At 43.0% G+C, this 27,931-nt stretch overlaps 1 protein-coding gene across 3 annotated transcripts in view; it reads left to right on the top strand.

Annotated features, from left to right (window-relative positions):
- The window catches only part of NOS3 (nitric oxide synthase 3), an 80,825-nt gene that overhangs the window by 19,086 nt on the left and 33,808 nt on the right, over positions 1-27,931 (top strand). For all 3 annotated transcript variants that reach the window (XM_066585378.1, XM_066585377.1, XM_066585379.1), the window contains 11 exons: positions 14,925-15,021; positions 19,843-19,991; positions 20,822-20,984; positions 21,105-21,196; positions 23,082-23,223; positions 23,492-23,631; positions 24,717-24,891; positions 25,938-26,039; positions 26,318-26,512; positions 27,147-27,226; positions 27,412-27,556. In XM_066585378.1, coding sequence (XP_066441475.1) covers positions 14,925-15,021; positions 19,843-19,991; positions 20,822-20,984; positions 21,105-21,196; positions 23,082-23,223; positions 23,492-23,631; positions 24,717-24,891; positions 25,938-26,039; positions 26,318-26,512; positions 27,147-27,226; positions 27,412-27,556 — 1,480 coding nt within the window. The remainder of the gene's footprint in view (positions 1-14,924; positions 15,022-19,842; positions 19,992-20,821; positions 20,985-21,104; positions 21,197-23,081; positions 23,224-23,491; positions 23,632-24,716; positions 24,892-25,937; positions 26,040-26,317; positions 26,513-27,146; positions 27,227-27,411; positions 27,557-27,931) is intronic.

Genomic DNA, 27,931 nt, shown 5'->3' with positions numbered 1-27,931 from the left:
TTAGAGGATGATAGGGGTTGGTTGTTGATGAGAGAGGCCTGTAAGGCCATGGTCACACAGGGCGGATTCCCGATGGAAATCCCTCAGTTTGGCTGCAGCAAAAACCGCAAGATTTCGGCCGGGAGAACCGCCGTGGAAAAACCCGCGGTGGCTTTGAAGCGGCCCGGCCGCGCACTCTTCCGCTGCAGCCGGCGCTCCCATAGAGGAGAGCGCGGCCGCAGTGGAAAGAAAAAAAGAATGGACATGCTGCGGTTATCCGGATTGGCCGCCCCGCACGGAATTTCCGCGGCAAATCTGCCCTGTGTGAACCCAGCCTAATTGACATCATAGGTAGACCTCAACTATGAGACACAACATGAGAAAACACATCCAGAAAATCACATTGTCTGATTTTTAACGAATTTTTTTGCAAATTATGATGGAAAATAAGTATTTGGTCAATAACAAAAGTTCATCTCAATACTTTGTTATATATATCTTTTTTGGCAATGACAGAGGTCAAACGTTTTCTGTAAGTCCTCACAAGGTTGGTACACACTGTGGCTGGTATGTTGGCCCATTCCTCCATGCAGATCTCCTCAAGAGCAGTGATGTTTTGGGGCTGTCGCTGAGCAACATGGACTTTCAACTCCATCCAAAGGTTTTCTATAGGGTTGAGATCTGGAGACTGGCTAGGCCACTCCAGGACCTTGAAATGCTTCTTACGAAGCCACTCCTTCGTTGCCCTCGCGGTGTGCTTGGGATAATTGTCATGCTGAAAGACTCAGCCACGTTTTATCTTCAGTGCCCTTGCTGATGGAAGGAGGTTTGCACTCAAAATCTAACGATACATGGCCCTATTAATTCTTTCATCTATACGGATCAGTCGTCCTGGTCCCTTTGCAGAGAAACAGCCCCAAAGCATGATGTTGCCACCCCCATGCTTCACAGTAGGTATGGTGCTCTTTGGATGCAACTCAGCATTCTTTCTCCTCCAAACACGACGACTTGTGTTTCTGCCAAACAGTTCTACTTTGGTTTCATCTGACCATATGACATTCTCCCAATACTCTTCTGGAACACCCAAATGCTTTCTAGTAAACTTCAGTCGGCCCCAGACATGTACTGGCTTAAGCAGAAGGACATGTCTGGCACTGCAGGATCTGAGTCCCTGGCGGCGTAGTCCGTTACTGATGGTAGTCTTTGTTACGTTGGTCCCAGCTCTCTGCAGGTCATTCACTAGGTTCCCCTGTGTGGTTCTGGGATTTTTGCTCACCGATCTTGTGATCATTTTGACCCCACAGGGTGAGATCTTGCGTGGAGCCCCAGATCGAGGGAGATTATCAGTGGTCTTGTATCTCTTCCATTCTCTAATTATTGCTCCCATAGTTGATTTCTTTGCACCAAGCTGCTTGCCTATTGGAGATTCAGTCTTCCCAGTCTGGTGCAGGGCTACAATTTAGTTTCTGGTGTCCTTCGACAGCTCTTTGGTCTTCACCATAGTGGAGTTTGGAGTGTGACTGCTTGAGGCTATAGACAGGTGTCTTTTATACTGATAACAAGTTCAAACAGATGCCATTACTACAGGTAATAAGTGGAGGACAGAGGAGCCTCTTAAAGAAGAAGTTACAGGTCTGTGAGACCCAGAAATCTTGCTTGTTTGTAGGTGACCAAATACTTATTTTCCACCACAATTTGCAAATAAATTCGTTAAAAATCAGACAATATGATTTTCTGGATGTGTTTTCTCATGTTGTCTCTCATAGTTGAACTCTACCTATGATGTCAATTACAGGCCTCTCTCATCTTTTTAAGTGGGAGAACTTGTACAATTGGTATCTGTCTAAATACTTTTTTTCCCCACTGTACATACTGATCTATTCTACAAACTAGCTTAACCAGTAATGATGATAGATCCTGGGCCTGGTGCCGTCTCGGGAATGACGGAGGTTCATGAATTTGTCCTCTGATTATTTTTGGCAAGCATTAGTCTGGCGTGTTTCTGCACTGCGGTCATGTGATATCACGGACTTTAATAGCAGATCATGTGACAGGAGTATTGCAGGGTAGAGGACATTGAATTTATATGCTGGCAGCTGCTGTGCGGAGCCATCAGTCTGTGCTCCCTGTCCGGGGGTCACTGCGATCTGACCAGACTGGTTGGAAACTTTGTTAAAGACCCTGACTTGGGGGATCATACTTTGAGAGAGAGAGAGAGAGAGAGAGAGAGAGAGAATATATACACTACCATTCAAAAGTTTGGGGTCACCCAAACAATTTTGTGTTTTCCATGAAAAGTCACACTTATTCACCACCATGCGTTGTGAAATGAATAGAAAATAGAGTCAAGACATTGACAAGGTTAGAAATAATGATTTGTATTTGAAATAACATTGTTTTTACATCAAACTTTGCTTTCGTCAAAGAATCCTCCTTTTGCAGCAATTACAGCATTGCACACCTTTGACATTCTAGCTGTTAATTTGTTGAGGTAAGCTTGAGAAATTGCACCCCACGCTTCTAGAAGCATCTCCCACAAGTTGGATTGGTTGGATGGGCACTTCTGGCGTACCATACGGTCAAGCTGCTCCCACAACAGCTCAATGGGGTTCAGATCTGGTGACTGCGCTGGCCACTCCATTACCAATAGAATACCAGCTGCCTGCTTCTGCTGTAAATAGTTCTTGCACAATTTGGAGGTGTGTTTAGGGTCATTGTCCTGTTGTAGGATGAAATTGGTTCCAATCAAGCGCTGTCCACTGGGTATGGCATGGCGTTGCAAAATGGAGTGATAGCCTTCCTTATTCAGAATCCCTTTTACCCTGTACAAATCTCCCACCTTACCAGCACCAAAGCAACCCCAGACCATCACATTACCTCCACCATGCTTAACAGATGGCGTCAGGCATTCTTCCAGCATCTTTTCATTTGTTCTGCGTCTCGCAAACGTTCTTCTTTGTGATCCAAACACCTCAAACTTGGATTCATCCGTCCACAACACTTTTTTCCAGTCTTCCTCTGTCCAATGTCTGTGTTCTTTTGCCCATCTTAATCTTTTTCTTTTATTGGCCAGTCTCAGATATGGCTTTTTCTTTGCCACTCTGCCCTGAAGCCCAAAATCCTGCAGCCGCCTCTTCACTGTAGATGTTGACACTGGTGTTTTGCGGGTACTATTTAATGAAGATGCCAGTTGGGTACCTATGAGGCGTCTGTTTCTCAAACTAGAGACTCTAATGTGCTTATCTTCTTGCTTAGTTGTGCAACGCGGCCTCCCACTTCTTTTTCTACTCTGGTTAGAGCCTGTTTGTGCTGTCCTCTGAAGGAAGTAGTACACACCGTTGTAGGAAATCTTCAATTTCTTAGCAATTTCTCGCATGGAATAGCCTTCATTTCTAAGAACAAGAATAGACTGTCGAGTTTCAGATGAAAGTTCTCTTTTTCTGGCCATTTTGAGCGTTTAATTGACCCCACAAATGTGATGCTCCAGAAACTCAATCTGCTCACAGGAAGGTCAGTTTGGTAGCTTCTGTAACGAGCTAGACTGTTTTCAGATGTGTGAACATGATTGCACAAGGGTTTTCTAATCATCAATTAGCCTTCTGAGCCAATGAGCAAACACATTGTACCATTAGAACACTGGAGTGATAGTTGCTGGAAATGGGCCTCTATTCACCTTTGTAGATATTGCACAAAAAACCAGACATTTGCAGCTAGAATAGTCATTTACCACATTAGCAATGTATAGAGTGCATTTGTTTAAAGTTAGGACTAGTTTAAAGTTATCTTCATTGAAAAGTACAGTGCTTTTCCTTCAAAAATAAGGACATTTCAATGTGACCCCAAACTTTTGAACGGTAGTGTGTGTGTGTGTGTGTGTATATATATATATATATATATATATATATATCAGGGGGCTAAACATTAAATCTTTCCTCTTTCTGCTTATTTTCATTTATCTCTTTGATTCTCACACGTTGCAGATCCGCAGCTGCAGTGTGTCTTCAGTGGCAAAATTTGTGCCAAATAGTGTGCACTTTGCCACAGATCTGGTGCAGAAGTGCTTTGGATCTCCTGTGGATTTAGTCTTCTTAGGAGGGCTCTGTGGTGTAAATTAACAAATTGCAGATTTAAAATTCACATCGCAAGTCAATTTATGCTGGGGATTTTTTCCCACAGCGTACGGATGAGGTTTCTCGAAGCCTTATCTATTGTCCCTACTGTAAAATGTTGCACACGTTTCGCAGTAAACTCCACTGCATAGTAACATAGTGTGTTAGGCTGAAGGGAGATAATGTCCGTCTAGTTCAGCCTGTCCCCCCCCCCCCCCCCCCCCTCCTTCCCCCTGCGCCTTTGGTGGAAAAAATTCCTTCCAGGCTCCATAATGGCAGTCAGAATAATTCCTGGATCAACGTTTGAAAGTTCCTACCTGACTCCAGGACCCGGATCATCAACCCCGCTGGTCACCTAATGTCTATATCCTGTAATATCATAGTGCTCTAGAAAGACATCAAGTCCCCTTTTAAACTCCTCTATGGATTTTGCCTCAGGCAGAGAGTTCCACAGTTTCACTGCTCTTACAGTAAAGAACCCCCTTCTGTGTTGGTGATGAAACCTGCTTTCTTCTAGATGTAGAGGGTGACCTCATGTTACCATCGCAGTCCTGGGTATAAACAGATCATGGGAGAGATCCTTGTATTGTCCCCTAATGTATTTATACATAGTTATTTGTTTGCCCCTTAACCGTCTTTTTTTTAGAGTAAATAATCCCTAAAACAGTCCTTCCATTCCATGTATTAGTTTAGTTGCCCTTCTTTGAACCCCCTCAAACACTGCAACATCTTTCCTGCCCACCGGAGTCTAGTACTGTACACAGTATTCCATGTGAGGCCTGACAAGTGCCTTATATAGTGGGAGAATAATGTTCTTGTCCCTCACCCCTATACCTCTTTTAATGCACCCCAAGACTTTATTAGCTTTTGCAGCAGCTGACTGGCATTGATTGCTCCAGTTAAATCTACAATCCACTAGTACCACTAGGTCTTTCTCCATATCACTTTTCCCATTTAGTGTATAATGGTGAGATCCATTTCTCCTGCCCATGTGCATAACCTTACATTTATCAACATTGAACTTCATTTGCCATTTTTCTGCCCAAGCCCCCAGTTTATCTAGGTCCATTTGTAGCCGCACATTGTCCTCCATTGCAGTGATTATATTGTATAATTTTGTATCATCTGCAAATATTGATATTTTACTGTGCAGCCCCTCTATCAGGTCGTTGATAAATATATTGAACAGAATGGGGCCTAATACTGAACCCTGTGGCACCCCACTAGCATCGGTAGCCCAATCAGAGTATGAACCATTTATTACCACCCTCTGCTTTCTATCTTTGAGCCAGTTCTTTACCCAGATACACACGTTTTCACCCAATCCGAGCTGTCTCATTTTATATATCAGCCTTTTATGTGGCACGGTGTCAAATGCTTTAAAGAAATCCAGATATACGCGATCAATAGACTCTCCAGGTCCAGCCTAGAGCTTACTTCATCGTATAAGCTGATTAAATTGGTCTGACATGATTGACCCCTCATGAACCCATGCTGATGAGGAGCTATACCGTTGTTTTCCTTGAGGTATTCCAGGATGGCGTCTCTCAGAAACCCCTTGAATATTTTTCCAATTATTGAAGTGAATCTTGCTGGCCTGTAGTTACCAGGTTCCCTTCTTGACCCCTTTACGTATATTAGAACCACATTAGTCATACGCCAATCTCGTATTGGTACAACCACAGTCTCAATAGTGTCCCTAAATATAAGAAATAACAGTCTGTCCATCACATCAGTTCCCTTAGAACCCTTGGGTTATTCCATCTGGGCCCTGGGATTTGTTGATTTTTAATCTATTTTTTAACTGGCTTTGCACTTCCTTCTGAGTTAGGCAGGTGATATTTTGTGAGGGTTCTTTTTATTCCCCTGCATCTCGTGTGACATTTCTTTTTCCTTCGTGAATACACTTGAGAAAAAACTATTTAATAGATTCACCTTTCTCCTGCATTATTTGTTAAAGGGCCAGTGCTTTCAGTGCAAATTCTTTTACTGCTTATGGGTGGCTTCACACGAGTGTGTGCGTGTGCCGTACATAGATGCGCACAAACGTGTGCACCCACATACGTGCACAAACACGCTTGAATGCAGGTCCATGCCCATTGCCTTCAGTGGGGCCGCAGCTGCTGCCGACTGTCCCATTGCAAGCAATAGGCTTCTGGCAACCCCTGCAGTGATTTGGGGGTAGGGCTTCAAATATAAGCTCTTCCCTGAAAATCATCCCTGTTTTGTGTTTAAAAAAAAAAAAAAAATATATATATATATATACTCACCTATCCGCAGCACTTCTGCAGTCCCATTGAAAGCAAAGGGCTGCTGGGAAGCACTGCAGGGATTTTTGGGGAAGGGCTTTAAATATAAGCCATTCCCTGAAAATCATCCCTGGAATGTGTTTAAAATAAAAAAAAAACTATACTCTCCTCTCTTTAGCTGCCGGGGCTCAGGCGTGTCTAGCCTGTCTTCTCCCTGCACTACTCTGAAGCTCTTTTAGCAGTCAGGGATTTAAAATCTCCGCCTGCTTAAAGGGCTGTATCTGATTGGCTGAGCGTTCAGCTAATCACAGGCAGCTGTCAGCCATTCATTGAATGACAGCTGAGTGCTGCCTGTGATTTGTCACAGCACTCAGCCAATCACAGGTTACACCTGGCCATTCATAAAATTCAATGAATGACCAAGCACTGCCTGTGATTGGCTGAGCGCTCAGCCAATCAGATACAGCCCTTTCAGCAAGTGGAGATTTTAAATTTCCGCCTGCTGAAAGAGCTTCAAAGCAGTGCAGGGAGAAGACAGGCTAGACGCGCCTGAGTTCCCGCAGCTGAAGAGAGAGGAGTGTATATGTGTTATTCTTTTTTTTTTCTTCTTTTTTTAACACATTCTAGGGATGATTTTCAGGGAAGGGCTTATTTTTGCAGCCCTTCCCCAAAAATCTTTGCAGTGCTTGCCAGCAGCCCATTGCTTTCAATGGGACTGCAGAAGTACCGGTCCCATTGAAAGCAATGGGAGAACATCACGATCCTCTGCCACAGCTGTGGCAGGGGATTCTTTACTCCACACGGGAGTCCCCCTGTCACTGAACACTGTGATAGTGCTGTCACAGTGTTCAGTAATAAGCGGACTCCCCGCTGGGGAATATTGATGTGCACCACAGACCTATGGTGCACGCATGTCCTATGTTTTGCAGGTATGTGCGTTTGCACGCCTCTAAAGCACGGACATGTCAACACACCATGGGGAACCAATGTTTCTAATAGGAGCGTGCTTTTGTTCGCACAACTGTACGCACATAAACACGATCGTGTGAAGCCACCCTAAATAATTGAAAAATAGTTTAGGGTTATTTTTGCTCTCTTTGGCAATCAGTCTTTCTGCCTCCTCTTTTGCAGTTTTTATCTTTTTCTTACATAATTTGTTATTTTCCCTGTATGTTTTTAGCGCTTCTTCACTGCCTCCTTGTTTTAAACTTTTTTTTTTTCACTTATTGCCCCATTTACAGTCTTGTTAAGCCACATTTGTTTCTTTCTACTTGTAGTTCTTTTATTTTTAAAGGGTATGAACTGCTCACATGAGGTAATTAGGATGTTTTTAAACTTTTTCCATTTGTCGCCTGTACTATTATTTTTGAAGACATTCTCGCTTCAAGAGCTTCACGCACTTTCCTGATCAGACTTCTTGCATTCATTGCCATACAATGTATACGGTTGTTGTTATTCTTTGTATTCATTATGCTACTTATAAGCCTTATAAGCCTATTAGCTGTTCTCTCAGTTCTAACTGCCCTCCCCCTCCCCCCGCTTGAACTCCATTCCCAATACTTGGTCCCAGGTCACTGTCTACACTGTCTTCCCCCCTATTTCTCTTTTTGCCCTCCCCTACCCCCAGTCCCTAGTTTAAACAGTCATCCAACCTTCTAGCCATCTTCTCCCACAGCACAGTTGCATCTTCCCCATTGAGATGCAGCCCGTTCCTACTGTAGAGCCTGTAGCCGACAGGAAAGTCAGCCCATTTCCCCAAGGTACCCGAAGCCCTCCTTCTTACACCAACTCTGGAACCACCTGTTTACCTCCCTAAGCTCCTGCTGCTTTTCTGGTGTGGCTCGTGGTACAGGTAGTATTTTTGAGAAAACTACCTTGGAGGTCCTCGCCCTAAGCTTAGATCCTAGATCCCTCATTTTTGACGGTCCTCCATTGACTACTAACTTTGTCATTGGTGGCAATGTGCACCATGACTGCTGGATCATCACCAGCCCTTACCAGTAATCTGTCACCCCGATCCACGATGTGTCGAACCCGAGTGCCAAGACAACAACACACCGTTCGGCAATCCCAGTTTTTGTGGCAGATTGCTCTATCGGTCCCCCTTATAATAGAGTTCCCCGCCACTACAACCTGTCTTGCCTGCCCTGCACTCCCCTTCCCCTTCTTACTGGAGCAGTAATCTCCATGGCATTCGGAGGGCATGTCATGCTGAAGCGGTGCTGACCCTGTAATGGCATCCCCCTCATCTGCCAACCTTGCAAACTTATTGGGGTGTTCCAGTTCAGGACTAGCCTCCCTGGTTCTCTTCCCTTTACCCCTTCTAACTGTCACCCAGCTAGCTGCCTACTTTTCCTGCTCTTCCGAACTACCGTCCTCCCCTGGTGAGTGCCTGCTCATTGAGTGGAAACTCCTTTCTATATTGTCAATGGATCTCAGTGTTGCCAGTCGCTTATTTAGATCTAGGATTTGGGCTTCCAAATGTGCGACGTGCATGCATCTTGCGCAACAGTATGCACCCTCGATCAGCTTATCAAGGACCGCATACATTGCACAAGTAGCACACTGGACGGCATTGTCAAGCATGGAGCTCATTCTAGTGGTGATCTACAAATTTACTTACAGAAGTAATAGAAATCAACTACATCACACTCTTCACGTGCCTCTGTCCGTTTGCAACCACTCACATGCCTCTGCCCTTTTGCAACCAATCACGTGCCGTGCCATTCACTGCAGAAGATCTGTAGCATTAGAGCATGCTGCGATTTATTTCTCCTGCGTATTGATACGCTGTGTCCACATGCCGGTGTGCATAGAATAGTGAAAGTCCATTGACTCCATTCACCACGTGTTGAGCACGGGAAATACGCTGTGCCAATACGCTTGTGTGAATGAGCCCTTAATACCTACCGTGCATTGATCGTATTGCTCACGTGATCTGCACTGGCCAATTGGAGTGTAGTTAGAAAATGACTACAATCACCTTGGACAGTCGAAAAGAAGTCTCAAAACCAGAGCGGAGCAGCCGCAGAGAAGAACATTTGCAAGTAATGTATAACCCTGCCCCTCCTGTCCTAGGACAGAAGTTTGGCCCGAGCTCAGAGGGTCGCTTTAACCTGTTCTTATCGAATAAGGCTTTTAGACCTGCCAATTCGAATTCAAATATTTTTGACAAAAAGTGTTTAAAAATGCATGTTCCCTAATATAAAGAACAAGTGCAGTGAGAAAAATGGTAGATTTAATCCTATGTCCACTGGTACTACTTCGAGAGTGTTTAACTTCAGTGTCATTCTCACTACTCTCAGAAATAAATTCTTCACTGTCAACGTCATGGAGTATGACACCGGGAGACTCGCCTATCTTTACATGTCGGCTACTGTTCTCTGGTATCAGATATTTTAATGCTTGGAAAGCTGGGTGAATTATGGGCATATATCAATCAAATTCATCGGCATGTTAATTGACACCTGAAAAGGGCATTTTTGATCCCATCTGCCCCATTTATGACCAGACTGTCCTGTGTCCCAGGATAACGAACTTACCAAGTCACGGGAGACGTCATTGTTCCTCCTGTTCTCACAATCCACAAAACCCCCAGATTCAAGGTCTCTGAAATGAAACACTGCTATTGATCAAAGGAGAAATTAATACCGGGATTATAAATAATTAATCTAAGAGGTTTAGCCAGAAACCAGTTATAGCTTCAGAATCGGGAGTCAACAGCGAACTCCATGCATCCACTGCCAATGTTGTACAATCTCCAGAACATGTGGAATCGCATACCTGCTGGACTGTTCACATTACACGCATGATGCTTGGTATCTACTTGTAGATAAATTCATGTTATGAAATATGGCGGCCATAGTTCCCCTCCTGAAGTACCTTGTGGGGAAATGTGACTGAAATATTAAACTGGGCTTTTATCTGGAAGAATCTGTGTATTCACTGTCAGCCTCTCCCTGATGTCATGGGAGAAGGTGGGGGAATGCGCTTTGGAGAAGCTTTAAAATCGTGAAGCTATACTCCCCTAGCTGTTAGACGAAACCGCTGGATCTGATAGAGGATTGTCCAGATGTCCAAGTACTCCTCACAACCAGAACTATTCAACCTGACTTTGTAAGACTGATATTTTCTATAATTTTATACCTTTATTTTCATACTTGTTTTATGTGTATATTTTGTACTGCTTTTGTACATTGGCCCTTTTTGTATATTTTTTTTTGTCTAAGCACTGCTAATCTTTTTAGAATAAAGCTTAAAACTTTATAAGTGTCCTTTTGGGTTCTAAGCAATTCATTACCCCGAAGTGTGTAACTGTGCTGGGCTGCTGGAAATCGGAAAGTTCCGTAGTCCAGATGGTGAACAGAACCAAGGTGGCTGACCTACCTGTCGGAAACTGTCAGTGAAGTGTTTTGAGGCATGCTACACTGTGTCTTGGTGTGCGATTTAGGCTCCATCTCGCATGAATGTAGGATCCGGGCAGCTGGGAATAAGTCGACCCTGTGGTCTACCCCTGGGTGCCATACATCACCGTTCAACTCTTTTTCACAAGGCTGTGTGCAAGTGATCTTCCATTCATCTCTGTGAGAGAGAGTATGCATACAGCCTTGTAAAAAGAGTCACGCTGTGTGCGCATGCCGATTTCTCGGGGTCACGGCACTGGAACGGGAGGCTTGGTGAGTTTAAAAAGCAGCTAGCCGGACTAAAAAGTCCTGAATGAAGATTTCTGGTGGTCCTCCCAATTAGAGGGACATATGGTGAAGGTGATGACTTAGAAGTCACTCTGATTCTCCTACCCCAAGATCTAACACTTTTCCCAAGTGTCCACACCACTCTGTAGGAAGGACGAGCCCTGTTCCAGTATTAAGATCTCATTTCCCTTCAAATCCAAGCCGGCATAGCGGCAGTGAAAGGTGCCAGGATTTCCATTGTTATGTTCAGGAAAGTGACGTCAGTTGGTTTGCAAGGTTAGCTTTTCCGTGTCCAACTCCATGTGTCTTGTGTTCTGTTAAACACGTTCCCCCTCATCTATATAATTTTTTTTTAATTGTTTACTTATTTTCAATGTTATTCTGTAATGTTGCTAATTGGAAACTATCAACAGTCTGCTGTTGGGGGATCTTTCTTTATCTGTTTCTGTTTAATATTTTGAGTAAACTTGTCCGGATGTGAATGGGTAACATCCTAACACCTCCTGCAGCCCCCTCATTTACCATAAACCTCAAAAACCTATAAATCACATAAGCCACAAGAACATTTGCCAGCAGTTGCTTCCCTGGTAATGTTTTTTTTTAGGTCCGATGGCTCTACCCAAATAGTTTTTACCTTTTACTCATGCTTGTTAACAGGATGAAGCCCACCCCAGCAGTGCACTGTATGTATGTGGACACCTCTGCTACATATAAGTCTATGATAAGTCGTGTCGGTTCCCACCTCCTTGCAGAGAACAGCGGTATTATTGTATCTTGACGCCACCAGGAAGTCCTGGTGCAGCCAAGAGTGACAGGCTGGCTGACGCCCCCTGTACCTAATTGGCTGATTTGATGGCTCCCCTGCAGGTCCTTGCATGTGTGGCGGCCATGCAGAGACCTTAGCAGGAAGACAGCGGAAAACAAGATAGCTTTCAATGGCAGCTCTACTGTCTCTCCCTGGAACATCCAGACACGGCCTAACCTGACTGCGCACAGTGGCAAGAATAATAATAGTAGCGACATAGGCTAGAATTTGAAATGTCTTTGTGTCCCCAGTACTTTTGCAATGACACTTGAAAAAGATGGTGGAAACACGACGTTTTGACTCAAGGAGTCTTTGTCAACTATACTTGACAAAGACTCCTTGAGTCGAAACGTCGTGTTTGTATGCTTTGGGAGGAATAAAGGACCGTCTATGTTTTGCACTGCAACTGCTGTTTCCACCATCTTTTTCAAGTGTCTACAAGTAGTGGTTTATGTTGGATCTCAACCACGGTGGGCATGCAGGATACCTGTTCAGCCTAATTGGATGTACGCTGTACTGCTGACAGCTCTACACTTATTGCAAGTAATTTTGCAATGAAGCATGCTTGTGGCGATGGAATAAAGAGTCCAAACCAGAGTTAATAAAGTAAACCAAAGGTACACAGTTTAGTTAACGCTTGAAGGGTTAACCAAAAGTTCATACTTTTCTGTTTTCCACTAAGCATCAACTTTAGCAGAGTTGTGGTAAACCGTAGAATGCACATCCTAATTCCTTAACTTTTTCCTTTGCTTGGGAAACTGAGCCCATCAGTCTAAGTTATCTGGGGTGCTTCTGGATGGGTATTTGTAGGGAAATGGAGGACTGATGCCAAGTTGCCTGTACTTCCTCTGATTTGTAATTACACAGGGAAAGTTACACTCCCTATTGAGAAGTACTCTTTTCCTGCTTCCTTCTCCTCGCTGTGGCTTGTTCCTGGAACTTCCTCCAACTCCCGACTTCCGGTAATTTCCCCAAGTTGCTTCAGCTCCTCACACTGCTTCCACTCTCCTCCAATGACCAACCACCACTCCCTACTCCAGCCACTTCCTCTAGCTCTCTACTCACGCATTTCCTCCTCCACCCAGCTGGCTCACCCGGGCTTGACTAGATTCCTCTCTCTCTACCAATCGGGGATTTTATCGACAAGCAACCAATCTGCAAGCAGCGGTTGCCAGGCAGACTAACACTCAGCCCGAATTCTGAGAGAAGCAATGTCTTCCCACTGAATGACAACTTCTATGTCTCTAGAAGAGCTCATGGCAAGGTATTCAGAACTTTGCTGACTAATTGACTGTCCTGTAATACCCTCTAGGTCACTACACATGCAGCACTTTTTCTTTCAGCTAAAAGCTGAGCGTAAAGTGACGTACTCCATTATAGTTAATAGGGTCCAGTCGGCACTGTTCATTTCAGTCATAAGGCAGAGCCATTCAAGCCCAAGGATTCTGCTTTCCTGCTCCCCGAAAGGAGCAGGAAAAAGGAGCCCTGAGCAAAGATGTGACACCACCCTAGCACTACCAATGCACTGGGGAGATTAGGTAATCTGACGATTGTGTCAGCCATCTTGACTGACCGAAAATGGGACCTGGAACCAGCGGATCAGGGAAAAGATAGAGGACAACTGCAGGTAATATTACGCCTGATGTGGCAGCAAGTCTATGAAACGAGTATTCCTTGCTTGTGTCAAACATGCTATAAAGAGATAGCAGCTGCTCTGGAAATCATGACCCGTCCCTCTCCGTTTGGTGTAATCAGAATGATCTCTGATTTATTTAGTCATACAACGAATCTTTATAATTTAAAATCAAAGGGTGTGCCTATCTACCTAGCCAATAAAAAAACTGGTAAAGTGTACAGAATGTTTGTAGAACATTAATTCTGCTTTATCATCTTATCTTTGCTTTTCGAGCTGACGCTATGACATCAATCGTTTCTTATCAAGAGTGTTTCTACTGGCTGTGTTATATAGATAAGTCTAAAGCAGCTATGCTTGACTACGCCCATATCTAGAAATCACTTAATATAAAATATCCGTGTGTAGTGTTCTTAAGGCTACACATCATATAAAGATGGAGTCGGCCTTGTTACATAATTATATATTTTCTCTAACGCCCCCACCCTTCTCCAGTCCCCTGACAGAATTTTGTCCTCTAACTGGAGGATCGCTTTAATAGCATCTATTTTTTTGCATTCCCTATTATGTAATTTAGAGCTGATTTCTGTAGTCGTTAGAGCAGCCATTTCTGTTGAATCCAGTGGAACTGCAGAACCGCTAAACTAGACAAGCATGGACCCTGTGATGCTGCTATAGGAGGTGATTTAGCTTTTGCTGATTAATTACACAATTTTAGAAGGAACGTGTGAGGACGTTGCAGCATGTCTATGTCTTCACTTCTCTGGTCAGTATCACACAACCTATGACTTGCTACTCAGTGATACATACTGTAGATAGCTAAGTAAGTTTCCCTTTCAGGCAGTTAAGACCCTTTTACACAGCCAGAGTATCGGGCGTGGACATTCCCCGGAATATGCATTTGCCTGATCACCAGATCGTGTAAAAGGGACAACAGTCAGCCAGTAAATGAGCACAAGCTCCTCCTTTAGCTGATCACTGCTTTTAGCAAGCGTAAAAAACGCTCACTAGTTGGTTGCATGCATCCCATGGGAACAGGGAGACATGCAGACGACTAATGAGAGCTCTGTGGATACAAATGGTTATAGCAATAATTTAGGAATGTCACCATACCAGTGATTCATGGCTTGTGAAAAAAAAAATGTAAATGACGATCAGCTTTGTACACAGTGACTCCAGCAGCAGAATAGTGAGTGCAGCTCTGGAGTATAATACAGGATATAACTCAGGATCAGTACAGGATAAGTAATGTATGTACACAGTGACTCCACCAGCAGAATAGTGAGTGCAGCTCTGGAGTATAATACAGGATGTAACTCAGGATCAGTACAGGATAAGTAATATAAGTACACAGTGATTAGCTATTAATGTACATTAATTATATTTGTAATCTGTAAAATAATGATCATGGTGGGTTTAAATGATTTCACATTTACAGACCTTTATGTTCCCTTGCAGTCCAGCTAACGGAGGTCAGAACCAGAAATGTCTCCGCATCAAGAACTGGGAGAATCAGACCCTGTCCTACGACACCCTGAATGTGCAGGCCCATCAGGTATAGAAATGACTAAATAATATATATGCTAAACTTGGAGAACACCGGGAAAACTCTGCTGTAGAGAAGTGGAGGTTCTGCATAGGGATCTATTACGTATATATCAAGCCTATACAATATATATGACTGGATATATACATAATAGATCTCCATGCAGAACATCCACTCCTCTGCAGCAGTTTTTCAGGTGTTATCAGTAAGCGACTCTAAACGTAGAGATGCGTCCGGAATCATAAGTGCTTCTTTCATCTACCTCCACTTATGCTGCATGAATAGCAATTCCTTCATACACTTCTCATTAGCACAATTTCTCTGTATAGGTAGGAAAAATCCAGTAACAGTGAAACCAAATTCCCGCTGTTAGTCTAAAAGTGTATTATCAAAATGCAGACAGTCTGTATGCGGTCTATGGAGCTGTGGCAGACTATCATAAAACATCCTCTGCAACTGACAGCCTGTAGGCATTTGGTTTTATTGCATCTTTTATGCTTTATTCGAAAATAAATTGAATCGTGCAACAACATGGTCTGATATGCAATAAAACTTCACATTTATTATGCCACATTAAAAGCGCACAAAGCTACACATGGAGACAAGTTATACCACATTTACATGATTTAGAAGAGATCCTAAATCGTAGTGTGTATCTTGACAGCTAAGCTATTTAACCCTTTAAGGCCCTTTTACACGCAAAGATAATCTTTCAAATGACTGAAAGATTTAAAAATTTTGCGAACTATTTGCATAAAGTGTTAATGGCCATTAACACTTTATCATCTTTATTTGCATATAAAAGGGCCTCCTTCCAGGAGCTGTTTGCAGAGTCTAGCTTGTGATTAATCACACGCCCAGCTGTGCACACAGCTGTATTGTTCTACTCATGGCTGCCAGCAGATTACAATGTTATGTGCCGACTCCCGTGGAGATAACCACTTGTGGTCTACTGAGAGATAAATGTGTTTGCTTTATCTGCCAGTAGATGAACGATGGACTTTAAGTTCACCTTAAAATTATTGTTCAAACGAAAAGTACACGATGCCCGCATTTACATGTAATGATTATCATAATTTTCAGTTGTTTGAACGAATTTCGAGCAAAAATAGTTGCGTGTAAATGGGCCTTTAGTGATATCTAATCTGCCTTTTAAAGTGCTTTAAACCTGCACATCTTTTTAAGGCGGTGGCTTAGCTAACTACTGACAGCCAGGCTCCTGCTCTAACAGACAAACCTCACATCCTGGTAGTTTAAGCCTTTACATGCCACAATCAATGGCAACTGCAGCATGTAAGCAAATGAGAGTAGGCTCTTTCTGTTACCCATCAGCACCCAGCAGAGAGAGCGCAAGGTAACAATGGGTTCCCATGGCAGCCAGAAGCCTGACAAAGGCCTCCATGTCTGCAATGTAACTCAACCTGCCATAGAGTCTAATATGCTGCTCCTAAGGCTTAGTAGAATGCAGTACATAAGTAATGCAGTGTACTATCCTAGTGATCGAACAATCACATCTTTAAGTCTTCTTCAGGGACTAAAAATAGTGTCAAAGAGTTCAAGAAAATTCAATTGAAATCCAGTTTTAAAAAAATGCAGTTTTTACACACAAAAACCTGTTTTAAATGGATAAAATAACAAAAATATCTTGTTCGTAATAACCCAGACAATGAAAATATTTTGTTCTTTATCTCGCATGGTGAATGCAGTAAAAATAATTTTAAAAGGGAATGCTGGATTGCTATTTTTCTTTTGTTTGCCTCACAAAAAACATAATAAAAATCAATCCAAAAGTCATATGTACCTCCACATGGCACCAATAAAAACTACAACTCTTCCTGCAAAAAACAAGACCTTACTTAGCATTTTTATTTTTCTGTCAACAGAGCTATGTGCTCCATTCACTTTCAATGGGGGTGCCGAAATAGCTGAGCGGGTACTGCCCGGCTATTTCTGTCAGCACCATTGAAATCAATGAAGCGCTGACTACACATGCTCGGCCAGCGCTCCATTTTATGACGTCACTGTGAGCGGAGAAGCAGGGCTCTCAGTAGTGAGAACGGGAATTGGCCACAGCAATCATGTGGCCAGTTGTTGGGAGACAAGGGGGAGAGCTGAACGGTGAAGGGCGGAGCATTGGGATTACAATAGGAGTATACCATGGTTTTTTTTTTTTGTTTTTTTTTTTTACAGCATTCCCATTTCCCCCAATATCTATAGTAAACCCAGTCTCAGGGGCTCAGAGTGTCAGGGAGGACATGGCAGCTCAGTTCCCCTGAGACTGGGACACTATTACAGCTACTATGGCGGTAGTTATACCTGTCGTGCTAAAGAGTGATGATTTGTGTGTTTGAACATGTTAGTGGGAGCACCAGCGCTGTATTAAGATGCTGTTTGCTTGTTTGTGCTCCACTTGTTCATCAGAACCATTTTTTACACCCTCCTCTGACCCCTTGTGTCAACGAGTAGTTTCTGTCAACAGGATTTCCTTTCGCTGGATGTTTTTTATTGATCGCACCAATTTTGGTATACTGTGGACACCCTTGCACGAGAGAACCCCACGTGGTTGGCAGTGACATCCCGGCTAGTCTAGCACCGATGACCTGACCTTGTGGAATCACTCAGATCGCTGGATGTTCTCATCTAATGTGGATTCACACTGAAACTGATCCACGGAAAACTTGTCACGTGATTTTATGCTGCACTCCGGGGTCACGGGGAGAATTTCCATACGGGGCAGCGCTAATCATGAAAGGATTAAAAGAATAAAGTGTCCATTTAGTGTAGTAAGGCCATGTCACTCATGTAGGTTAGGGAAAGCGGTGTATAACATACAGCTGAATACAGAGCAGTGAGATATTAGTGCCGCCTAGTGGTACAAATGTATTTCAACAGTCTACAAGACATTGCAATAAAATTCTATTAGCAGAAAACCCATTTAACCCTTTAAAGGGCTTCTGACATGAAAAAAAAAAATGTACTCACCTTGCCTGGCCAGGACCGATCACCAGGCATGTCCCCTCCATCTGGCATCTTCTTCTGTGGCTTCTAGAAGCAGAGCAGGAGTGGTCAAAATGACCGCTTCCTGCTCTGCTCCGTCTGTCAGCCACTTTTGAGGTGAACAGACGGGCCGCTCACAGCAAGCACTTCACAAGCAGTGCTTGCTGTGGGCGGCCCGTCCGTCCTGGCTGATTCTGAGCGTGTGCAGTGGAGACGCGGCCTGTTCGGACTCCTGTCAGAGGACACCTCTCCATTGCGCATGCGCGCAATCCCGGAGGGGGGGCGGCCCGTCCTTGGCTTGTCGGAGGAAGAAGACTGCCTGCTGGGGGATGACCCCCTGATGACAACAACAACAGAAGACAAGGTAAGTATTATGTTTTTATGCTTTAACAGTCAAAAATCGTGGGTTCCCTGTGTCCATTAGGCAGACCAGGGAACAATGGCTGTTAAAGCATAAAAACATTTTTCGTGTCAGAACCCCTTAAGGACCAGGCTGTTTTGTACCTTAAGGACCAGACACTATTTAGGGATTTTACCAATGTGGCGGTTTAACTCCGTGACATATAGGTTGATTTTTTTTTTATATAATATCTTTTTTACTGACTTTTTCAGTTTTATTGGTGGTAAAATGCTAAAAAATGATTTTTTAAAAAACATTTATAGTTATTTTTTTTTTTAATTAGTATTTTTATGCTAAAATAAAGTATGGGACCGGGTTCCTCACTTTGCTTCGGATGTTTTGATATATAACATGTATGGTTGTGGATTACAGCGATGGTTTGGTTAGTGTCTGCTTTGGGTTATTTTCTTTCTTATGTATGTATTGTTGTTGTATTCTGTTGTTGTATATCCCCCGTGATGTTATGTAAGACCTCTGGGGGACATTCACATGTTGTGTGTATGTTTTTTTTTAATTTGACACTATCCCACTGTAGCTGGGGCATCCATAGGAGCCCCATTTACAGGGAAAACAACCTCTGTAGTGACATTAGTCACTGGCAGAGCTGGCCAGGGTCTAGTATGACCCTGCAGCTCTGCCATAGCAGGGAATCCCGGCAGTCATGTGACCCTCAGCTTCCATAGTGGAAGTTACACTTCCACTTTCACTTTTCAGTACACAGCGCTCATTGAGCACTGTGTACTCTGGGAAGGAAGAGGCAGAAAGGGTTAAAAAACCCTCCTGCCTTCTCCTCCATACAGACATATGCATACAGACATAATATTAGGGCCACAATGGGTATGTTTCTGAACACAGGACAACCAGGGGTATCCATTTTGTGGTGTGCATCCTGGTTTTTATGTGCACCATAGAAAAAAAAACTGCCTTTTAAAATGACATATTTGCAAAATTATGACATTTTATTTTTTCTCCTCTAAATTGCATTAACTCCTGAAAAAAACTGTTGATATCAATGTCAAATTTGTATGTCTCCTAAATGGTTTAAAAAAGCTAACGTTTTCAAATGTGCGTCCAGAATAAAGTAAGCAGATGAAAATGTATATCTTATCAAAAATTTGTACAGTATGTCTGCACATATTTGAGAAATTGCAATTGCAAATGTGAAAAAAATTGCAAATTTTTTTTTAAAAAATTTTCCCAATTCTGGCGCTTTTAATAAATATACAGAAATTATATCATTCTATTTTTGCCACCTAAGTGAAGTACAACATGTGGCGAAAAAACATGTCAGAATCACTTGGATATGCAAAACCTTTACAGAGTTATTCTATGGTAAAGTGACACATGTTAGATTTCCAAAATTTGGCTTTGTCACTAAGGCGCAAACAGGCTTGGTCTCTAAGGAGTTAACATAACATCTATCTTCCACACAGGATGTGGCCTGCACCAAGGCTCGCTGCTTGGGTGCCGTCATGTTTCCACCCCAGATGTCCTGTCCCCAACCACATCAACCAAAATCAATGGAAGAACTTCTTCCCAAGGCCAAAGACTTCATCAACCAATACTACAACTCCATCAAAAGGTGAGCAATCCTCCAGGGACTGATTTTTCACCACTGATCAGTATTATCACTGCTGTTATTTACCCAATATTGAAAGGTGACCACCTCCAAAATAATTTGTAGTCATGTGTAAGGTTTATAACTTTCTTTTTAACCATTTCTATGTTACATTGACTCTTTCTGGGAGACAAACACTAATGGCCCCAGGCATAACTAGAAGCTGCTGGGCCCCAGTGCAATATCTGGAACTTGGCCCCCAACTATAAAGTTTCATTGATGGTATTGGTTTGCATTATGAGGAAGAGAGACTTTATGGGCCCTCTAGGGCTCCTGGGCCCAGGTGCAGCCACACCCTCTGCACCTCCTATATGTACGCCCATGGGCCCCGATGATGGGGACTGTAGGGGTTGTCTAGGCAGGTTGGGCCGAAGAGGGGAATATTGCCCGCAGCCTTCATCCACCTGGTGTTGCACATAGCTAAGGCCTGCCATAAGAGGATCTAAGAGGTTTGGAATGAGATGGAGGACTTGCTGAACCACCTCCTGTAAGGCATGGATTCCTAATTGTGAAATCCATCCTAGAGAAGGGTGTCTTTTCTTCTTTGGTCACCATATTGGCAATGTCTGATACCGCAGTAATTCCAGGGAAGGGATTAGGGTAGATGAGGTGGTTTAATGTGATCAATAGACTTTAGTCCATGGCTGGTCATGGCCTATGTTACTTATTGTTCAACGTCCCACTCTAGTAAAGGGTAGGCCATTTGGATTTAGCTCTGGGGTTCCTCCTCATAGCAGAAAAACTAACATAAATACCAGATGAATCTATCCGAAAACCATTTTCTTCTCTGTTAGGTCCCAGTCAAAGGCTCATTTAGAGAGAATGAAGGAAGTGGAGCAGGAGATTCTCAGCACAGGAACCTATCAACTCAAGGAGACCGAGCTGATCTTTGGGGCGAAGCAGGCATGGAGGAATGCATCTCGATGCGTGGGCAGGATACAGTGGTCAAAGCTCCAGGTACCTCAAGTTCAGGATCTGACGATGGAGTCCAGGATATCTGTGCAGCTTCTACTATGGATCATTGTGTTGCATTTCTATATTCTATTAGCTGCAGATACTTTGTTTGTATCTCTGTAGGTGTTTGATGCCAGAGACTGCAGGACTACACATGAGATGTTCACCTACATTTGCAACCATATCAAATATGCCACTAACAAAGGCAATATCAGGTATGGTGTGAGCGGTGGACAGAGAAGGGCTATCGGTCAACTAATGAGTCCTTTTCTGGAGCGCATACTTTGATACATTCACTCTTTGTCAAAAAAAAAAAATCAAGCACCTAGAAGGAGTTATCGTTTTTTTGCAAAAGGTGGCATGCAGTTACATCTCAGGGAGATAAGCAAATGATTAAAGTTGTGGCACAATTAGATGAACTGTCTTGCCATCAGAGGCCCTAAAAGTGGAACCAGGTTGTCTTCAGCAACAAACCCAGGTTTAGTTTGGGCACCGATGATGGCCATGTTTATGTCTAGAGATCTCGGGGTGAGTGACTCAATCCTGCTTTGCTGTGGAGTGGCACACTGCCCTCTGCTGCTGTGATGGTCTGGGGGGGCCACCACATACGACAGTCGGTCACCCCTAGTAGTGGTACAAGGGACAATGACAACTCGGCAATATGTTCAGGACATCTTGCAGCCACATGTGTTCCTCTCATGGTGGCTTCCAAAAAGCATTTTCCAGCAGGATAATTCTCGGCCGCACAGACAAAAAAGGGTCACAGGAATGTCCCCACAATGTTGCCACACTTCTGTGGCTTGCCTGGTCGTCGGAGTTATCGCCAATAGAACCTGTGTGGGACCATCTTGAAGGCCAATTTGTAAAGCCTACGAGTTTGTATGATCTAGAGGCTCAGTTACAGCAAGTGTGGAGAAATGTGATATGGGTGGGCATGGAGATATACAGGTTCTGTATGGTATCCTATGACATTTTGTATCCAAGCTAGAGGTGGTACAACGGGGTACTAGAGCCTCCATGCCCACCCGTATCACATCTTGCATCCAAGCTAGAAGCGGTACAACAGGATACTAGAGCCTCCATGCCCACTCGTATCACATTTTGTATCCAAGCTAGAGGGGGCCAACAGGGTACTAGAGCCTCCATGCCCGCCTGTATTACATCTTGTATACCAACCAGAGGCGGTATAACAGGGTACTAGAGCCTCCATGCTCACCAATATCACATCTTGTATCCAAGCTAGAGGCAGTACAACAGGGTACTAGAGCCTCCATGCTCACCTGTATCACATCTTGTGTCCAAGCTAGAGGCGGTACAGCAGGGTACTAGAGCCTCCCTTCAAGTGTTCAGTTTTCCGCAATAAATCTATTTGCTCTGATATTATAATCACTTACTTCAAAGTTACAATCACATATAGAAAGTTTAATTCGATTCCAACAACTTCTTCTAGGTGTTTGATTTTTTTTTTGACAATAAATGTAGATTGTATCTATAGTGGTTTCTGAGGGGGCCTTCAAATCCGTTCTGAAGACACTACGTATACAATTTAAAGGGATTCTCCACTTTGGGCAATTCTTACTCTCTGCAAGAGTTCCTTGACAATAAGTTGATTACAAAGTGTCCCCTGCTAGGATTTCCAGCGATCAGCTGTAATCTGTGGGGAAACCTGGCAGTAAGTGTTCAATTTCTCTGCAGCACCACCACAGGGAAAATAAAGCATTACACTGTGTCTATTCACATCAATCAGTTATTTGTGTAATGCAGCACAAGACAAATCCTCCAGAGAGAAAAAGACTGTTTATATCTGCTTTTCACTTGGCCAAAAGATGAGGATCCAGATCAAAGGAGCCCCCTCCATTATAGCTAAATTTCCTAAACTGGATAACCCTTTAAAGCTGCCATTGTTAACAGTTTACTATCCAATGGCAAGAGGATGTATTGTTGGTATATTCCATCCAATTTCACCATTTCACACCCAAATTGTAGACCAACTATTAGAGTTGATCTATAATTTCCGCAGTCCCCTCCCTATGATGCATCTTGGTAACAGCCTCCATCATCTTATGGATTTTTTTACATTTCTTTTCTTTCCGTGCATAGGTCGGCTATCACCATCTTCCCTCAGAGAAAAGATGGGACGTCAGATTTCAGGATCTGGAATAGCCAGCTAATCCGCTATGCAGGATATAGACAGCAGGATGAAAGCGTGGTGGGAGATCCAATAAATGTGGAGTTGACCGAGGTGAGATTTTCTCCTTGAGTCTCCTCTTGAATATTATGTGTTCCTCGGTTTATTATCTTTTGCTTTTATAGTTATCTCCTTACAAGTCTCCTCTTAGAATGTCATTGTGTTTTCACTTCTCTTTATCGGTTCTCGTTGTCCTGCAATTCCATAAGCCTTATCAGAATCTCCACTTTTTCTTCGAACCATAAGAAAATAGATTGGACCAAAGTTTTGAGCTCCTGAGCAGAACGATAAATGGCTTTAATCACCACTTTTCATCTTACAGCTATGTGTCCAGCTGGGCTGGAAACCAAAAGGTGGTCGATTCGATTTGTTGCCTCTTCTCTTACAAGCCAATGGAGATGACCCAAAAGTCTTCGAAATTCCACCTGAACTTATCTTAGAAGTGCCACTCAGACACCCAAAGTAAGCAACGAAGTTCCCCATGACTTTCTTTAGAAGAAGTTGGTGGTCGGCTTGTTATACCAGCTTTACCTGGAAATAAAAGTAGTAGTTATTCTGAAGAATCAGTTGTAAAAGCTGAAGTGTATTTACACGTTTCCAACAAAAAATATTACCTCTTCCCTTAGAGACATGTCCCAAGCTCCCAGCTATATGGATTTCTAACATGCAGCAGAGACGTGCTATCCTTAGACCACCAGGGATTTAATTCGTAACCCATTCAATGACTTAGACCACCATGGATATCTCCATTAACCACGTCACCACCCTAGACCACAAGGAATATCACCGTTAAGCCCTTCACTACACTAGACAAACAGGGATGTAATCATTAGACCTTTGACTGCTGTAGACCACCAGAGATGTCTTCATGAGCCCTCCCACTACCTATACCAATGGGAATTTTTCTGTTAACTCCTTTACCTTGCTAAACCTCCAAGAATGACCTCATTAAAGGGCCACTCCAATGATTTTTTTTTTATATTCATTATGTAACTATCCCTCCAGTATATATGAGTTGGCTAGTTTTACCTTTATTAGTTTTAGTCCTTTCTATCTGAAACTCCTGGCCTCTTTCTCCTTAGGTCATCATGTGATTTCAATTCTGACTGGCTCAGATTTTCTTGGGTTCCTGTGTTTTAAAATTAGTCTGCTTCTTAGCATAATACCTGTGCCAAAGAGCTGCTTAGAGGTGGACATAAACACTCCTATCACAGTTACTGATGATCACACAGTCATAATAGAGGAGATCACAACTCGTCCTCCTGACTGTATTCTTATGGCCTGTAACTTATTTAGGTGAATACAGGTCTGTTAATATGGCTGACATTTCTAGGTGTCAGACAGCTACTGCTGCTCAAATTCACTGAAGGCTGAAGAAATCAGGAACACAAATATCTGGGTTTACAAGAGAGAAAAGATTGCACACTGTGATTGAACATGGGGATTCGGGAGTGCTCTCCTTTTTTCCATTTCTGGTTGGGGTTATGATTTAAAAACCCATTTATACATTTGAGGTCCTAAATTATTGTCACTTTTTATTTTCTTAGCTATGAGTGGTTTTCAGAATTGGGAATAAAGTGGTACGCATTGCCTGCTGTGAGCAACTTGCTCCTGGAGATTGGAGGGTTGGAGTTCCCAGCGGTGCCATTTAATGGCTGGTACATGAGCACTGAAATTGGGATGCGGAACCTATGCGACTCTTATCGATATAATATAGCTGAGGTAAGTGCACAGAATTGTATTGTCCATATAAACTTGGGTATCATAGAGGAACTAGCTGAGCTGGCCCCATCTATAGTTCTCCATAGCAGTCCCAAGAGATGGTGGATTGCATTCCCTGCTAGCAATGGATAGCTTCTTGTTTGAAAAGAAAACCCATTTAAATGGAAAAGAACAGTGAAATAGTGAACTAAAATATCTGAAATAGGAATTCTAGAATCAGGCAGATGCTGCAAAGGCTAATCATATTTTAGGATACATAAAAAGGGACACATGGAGAATAAATCCACATTATAAGAACCCAGTCAAATAGTATCTAGAATATTCTGTAGAGTTTTGGACTTTCAGGTTTTCTTGCATGGAATATACAGTTATACTTGACATCTTCTGGATCAACATTTCCATATAGCTATAGAAATGCCTAAAATGTCCATTATATGAAAAAGCCAGTACATTGCTACGTGCAGAGGTCGTCACAAAGATGTAAAGGAAATGCGAGAATTGCACATCAAGCAGCAAATAGTGCTCTCAAAGATACAGGATGCAATAGTTGTTGGAATAGTAACAGGAAACTGAGGATCCCCTGGAGATCTGCCACATACACAATACTCTGGCTCCAACCAACAGCTTCACGTCCGCCAAATGGAACATTTGCCAATCGCATACATAACCTGCTCCCTTGCATAAATTATTATAAAGCTGCAAAACTCCAGGGACGGAGATAGTGAATAGTGTATTCATCAATGTTTATCTCCGCCTTGAATATCACATTATATCAAGATATGTTGAGTAAGTTGACATCCAAGTTGGATTCACGGTCATGCTGTTTTCCTGCTAGCTCTCAGGCTGCAAGACCTCACATCAGGGACACAGCTAAGGGCTCCTGGGCCCGGGTGCAAACATTTATCTTGGGGCCCCCCTTCTAATAGTTTTTGGCATAATTGGCAGGATCTGAAACCTTCACTTTAAACACTTGTGCACAGAAAGCTCATATTTTATCTTTAGTTGTTTGCTACGTGACTTGATTTACACAATTACAATTTTCACAGGACGTGGCCAAGAGGCTTGGTTTGGACACCAAGAAAACGTCATCGCTTTGGAAAGACAGGGCTGCTTTGGAGATTAACATTGCAGTTCTGTATAGCTATCAGGTAACACTATATGTTAACCTACCTCATTCAATAGGATACATACTGTATCTTCTGCATAGTTTATAATGCTGGTTATAATGAATGCATGCGAGTGGTAGTCACCCAGAGTGGAGGACAAGTGGTGGCTAGGCAACCTTGGAAATGGCGTGTAATGTGTCTAGAAGAGATGGTAAAACTGTAAGAAATATGCATGGATAGTGTAGGGGCATATAATACCAATGACCCTATTTTACGCAGTCTTGTGTTATTGTATATTGGTGTTTTATGCTTTATTTCAGAGTGATAAGGTCACCATCGTGGACCATCATGCAGCCACTGAGTCCTTCATGAAACATATGGAACATGAGACTCGTTTACGAGGAGGTTGCCCAGCGGACTGGGTCTGGATTGTACCACCAATGTCTGCTAGTCTGACTCCTGTTTTCCATCAAGAGTTGGTCAATTACCACCTTTCCCCTTCCTTCCTATACCAGGTACCTGAAAACTCTATGAGGTTCTATCTTCTACTGTATGGCTTCCGGAATCAGAATTACCATTATATGTCCACATGTAATTAACTTTCTTGACAACTTCTCAAGGAGGGTTTTTCTATTTTATGATCCCTCAATGTCTTCTGTGATTCATGTCCTTCAATCAATCAAGCAGGCCATATTTGGTTAAGCGTCTCACTATGATCTATTGGTGAATAGACCTTTCTTTAAATAAAACAAATAAATCTTATTTGTATAGCGCCAACGTATTCTGCAGCGCTATCAAATAATTTATTTATTACCCCACGCCAAACTGGGTACTCATTTTACCGACCTCAAAAGGATGACTCAACCTTGAGCCGGCTACCTGAACCACGTCAGGATTGAACTCACAACTTTCAGGTCGTGAGCGAGAGCTTAGGAGTGCATTTCTGCTGACTTGGCAATCTGCACCACACAAGGCTTTACTCTCAGACAGTTTACAGTGCTAGTATTTAGATGCTGATTGTTGGCCATACTTTTACCTATTGTACCATTGGGACACAAAATTAGATCATGTATGCCCAAATTATCTGCTGTCAAGGTCTCTATTCTATGTCTTCTTGAAATTTTATCAATAACAGTCTTGATATTGTAGCCTGAGGCCTGGAAGCATCACATCTGGAAGGGATCTCAGAGCACAATTACCAGAAAGAGAACCTTCAAGGAAGTAGCAAAGTAAGTCAAAACTATCATTGTTGTGTGAATAATGGGTCATCCCATTGAGTAGGCTGAAGTCTAGAAACCCGCTTAGTCGATGACCATCCAAAAAGTATTACCATGTGTCAAGATCTACATATCAGGTGGACATAGCCCAACACTAAACCCCAAAATGAACCAACCTATTCTCCTTGGTCTCTTAGCGCAGTGAAGTTTTCCGCTAAACTGATGGGGAAAGCCATGGCTCGCAGGGTAAAGGCCACCATCCTCTATGCCTCGGAGACTGGATGCTCAGAAACTTATGCTCAAAAGCTCTGCAACATCTTCACATATGCCTTTGATCCCAAGGTAAGAAGATAGCTGTTGAACAAAGGTGGTCCCAGTGAGTATGTCTAGGTATAGGGTTTACAGAGTATACAAGATGATGGCGGATGTTAAGTTTTTATGGGGACCAGTTTATGGGGAGAATTGGAGGCACGAATTGGGGACTTAGAGCATCTAGCTTAGTGATTTGGCTTTTTTGAAAATTTCTACCAGGGAAAATGGGCAACTAGGTATGCGGGTGGACTCGTACTTTAATCTGGGAGCATAGGGTTGTTAATTAGTTGAAAGGACTGACCGCTTCAGAGGATCAGTTGGGTGCAGGTGGGCTCAGTTGGTCAAGTAGAAGGTGCAACCATGGTATGTAGATACTAAAGAGCTAAAAGTAGTTAAAAACCAGGT

Source organism: Eleutherodactylus coqui, chromosome 12, assembly GCF_035609145.1.
Source record: "Eleutherodactylus coqui strain aEleCoq1 chromosome 12, aEleCoq1.hap1, whole genome shotgun sequence".
NCBI lineage: Eukaryota > Metazoa > Chordata > Amphibia > Anura > Eleutherodactylidae > Eleutherodactylus > Eleutherodactylus coqui.
The sequence above is the reverse complement of the archived record's forward strand: the minus strand, read 5'-3'. Positions and strand labels throughout refer to the sequence as shown.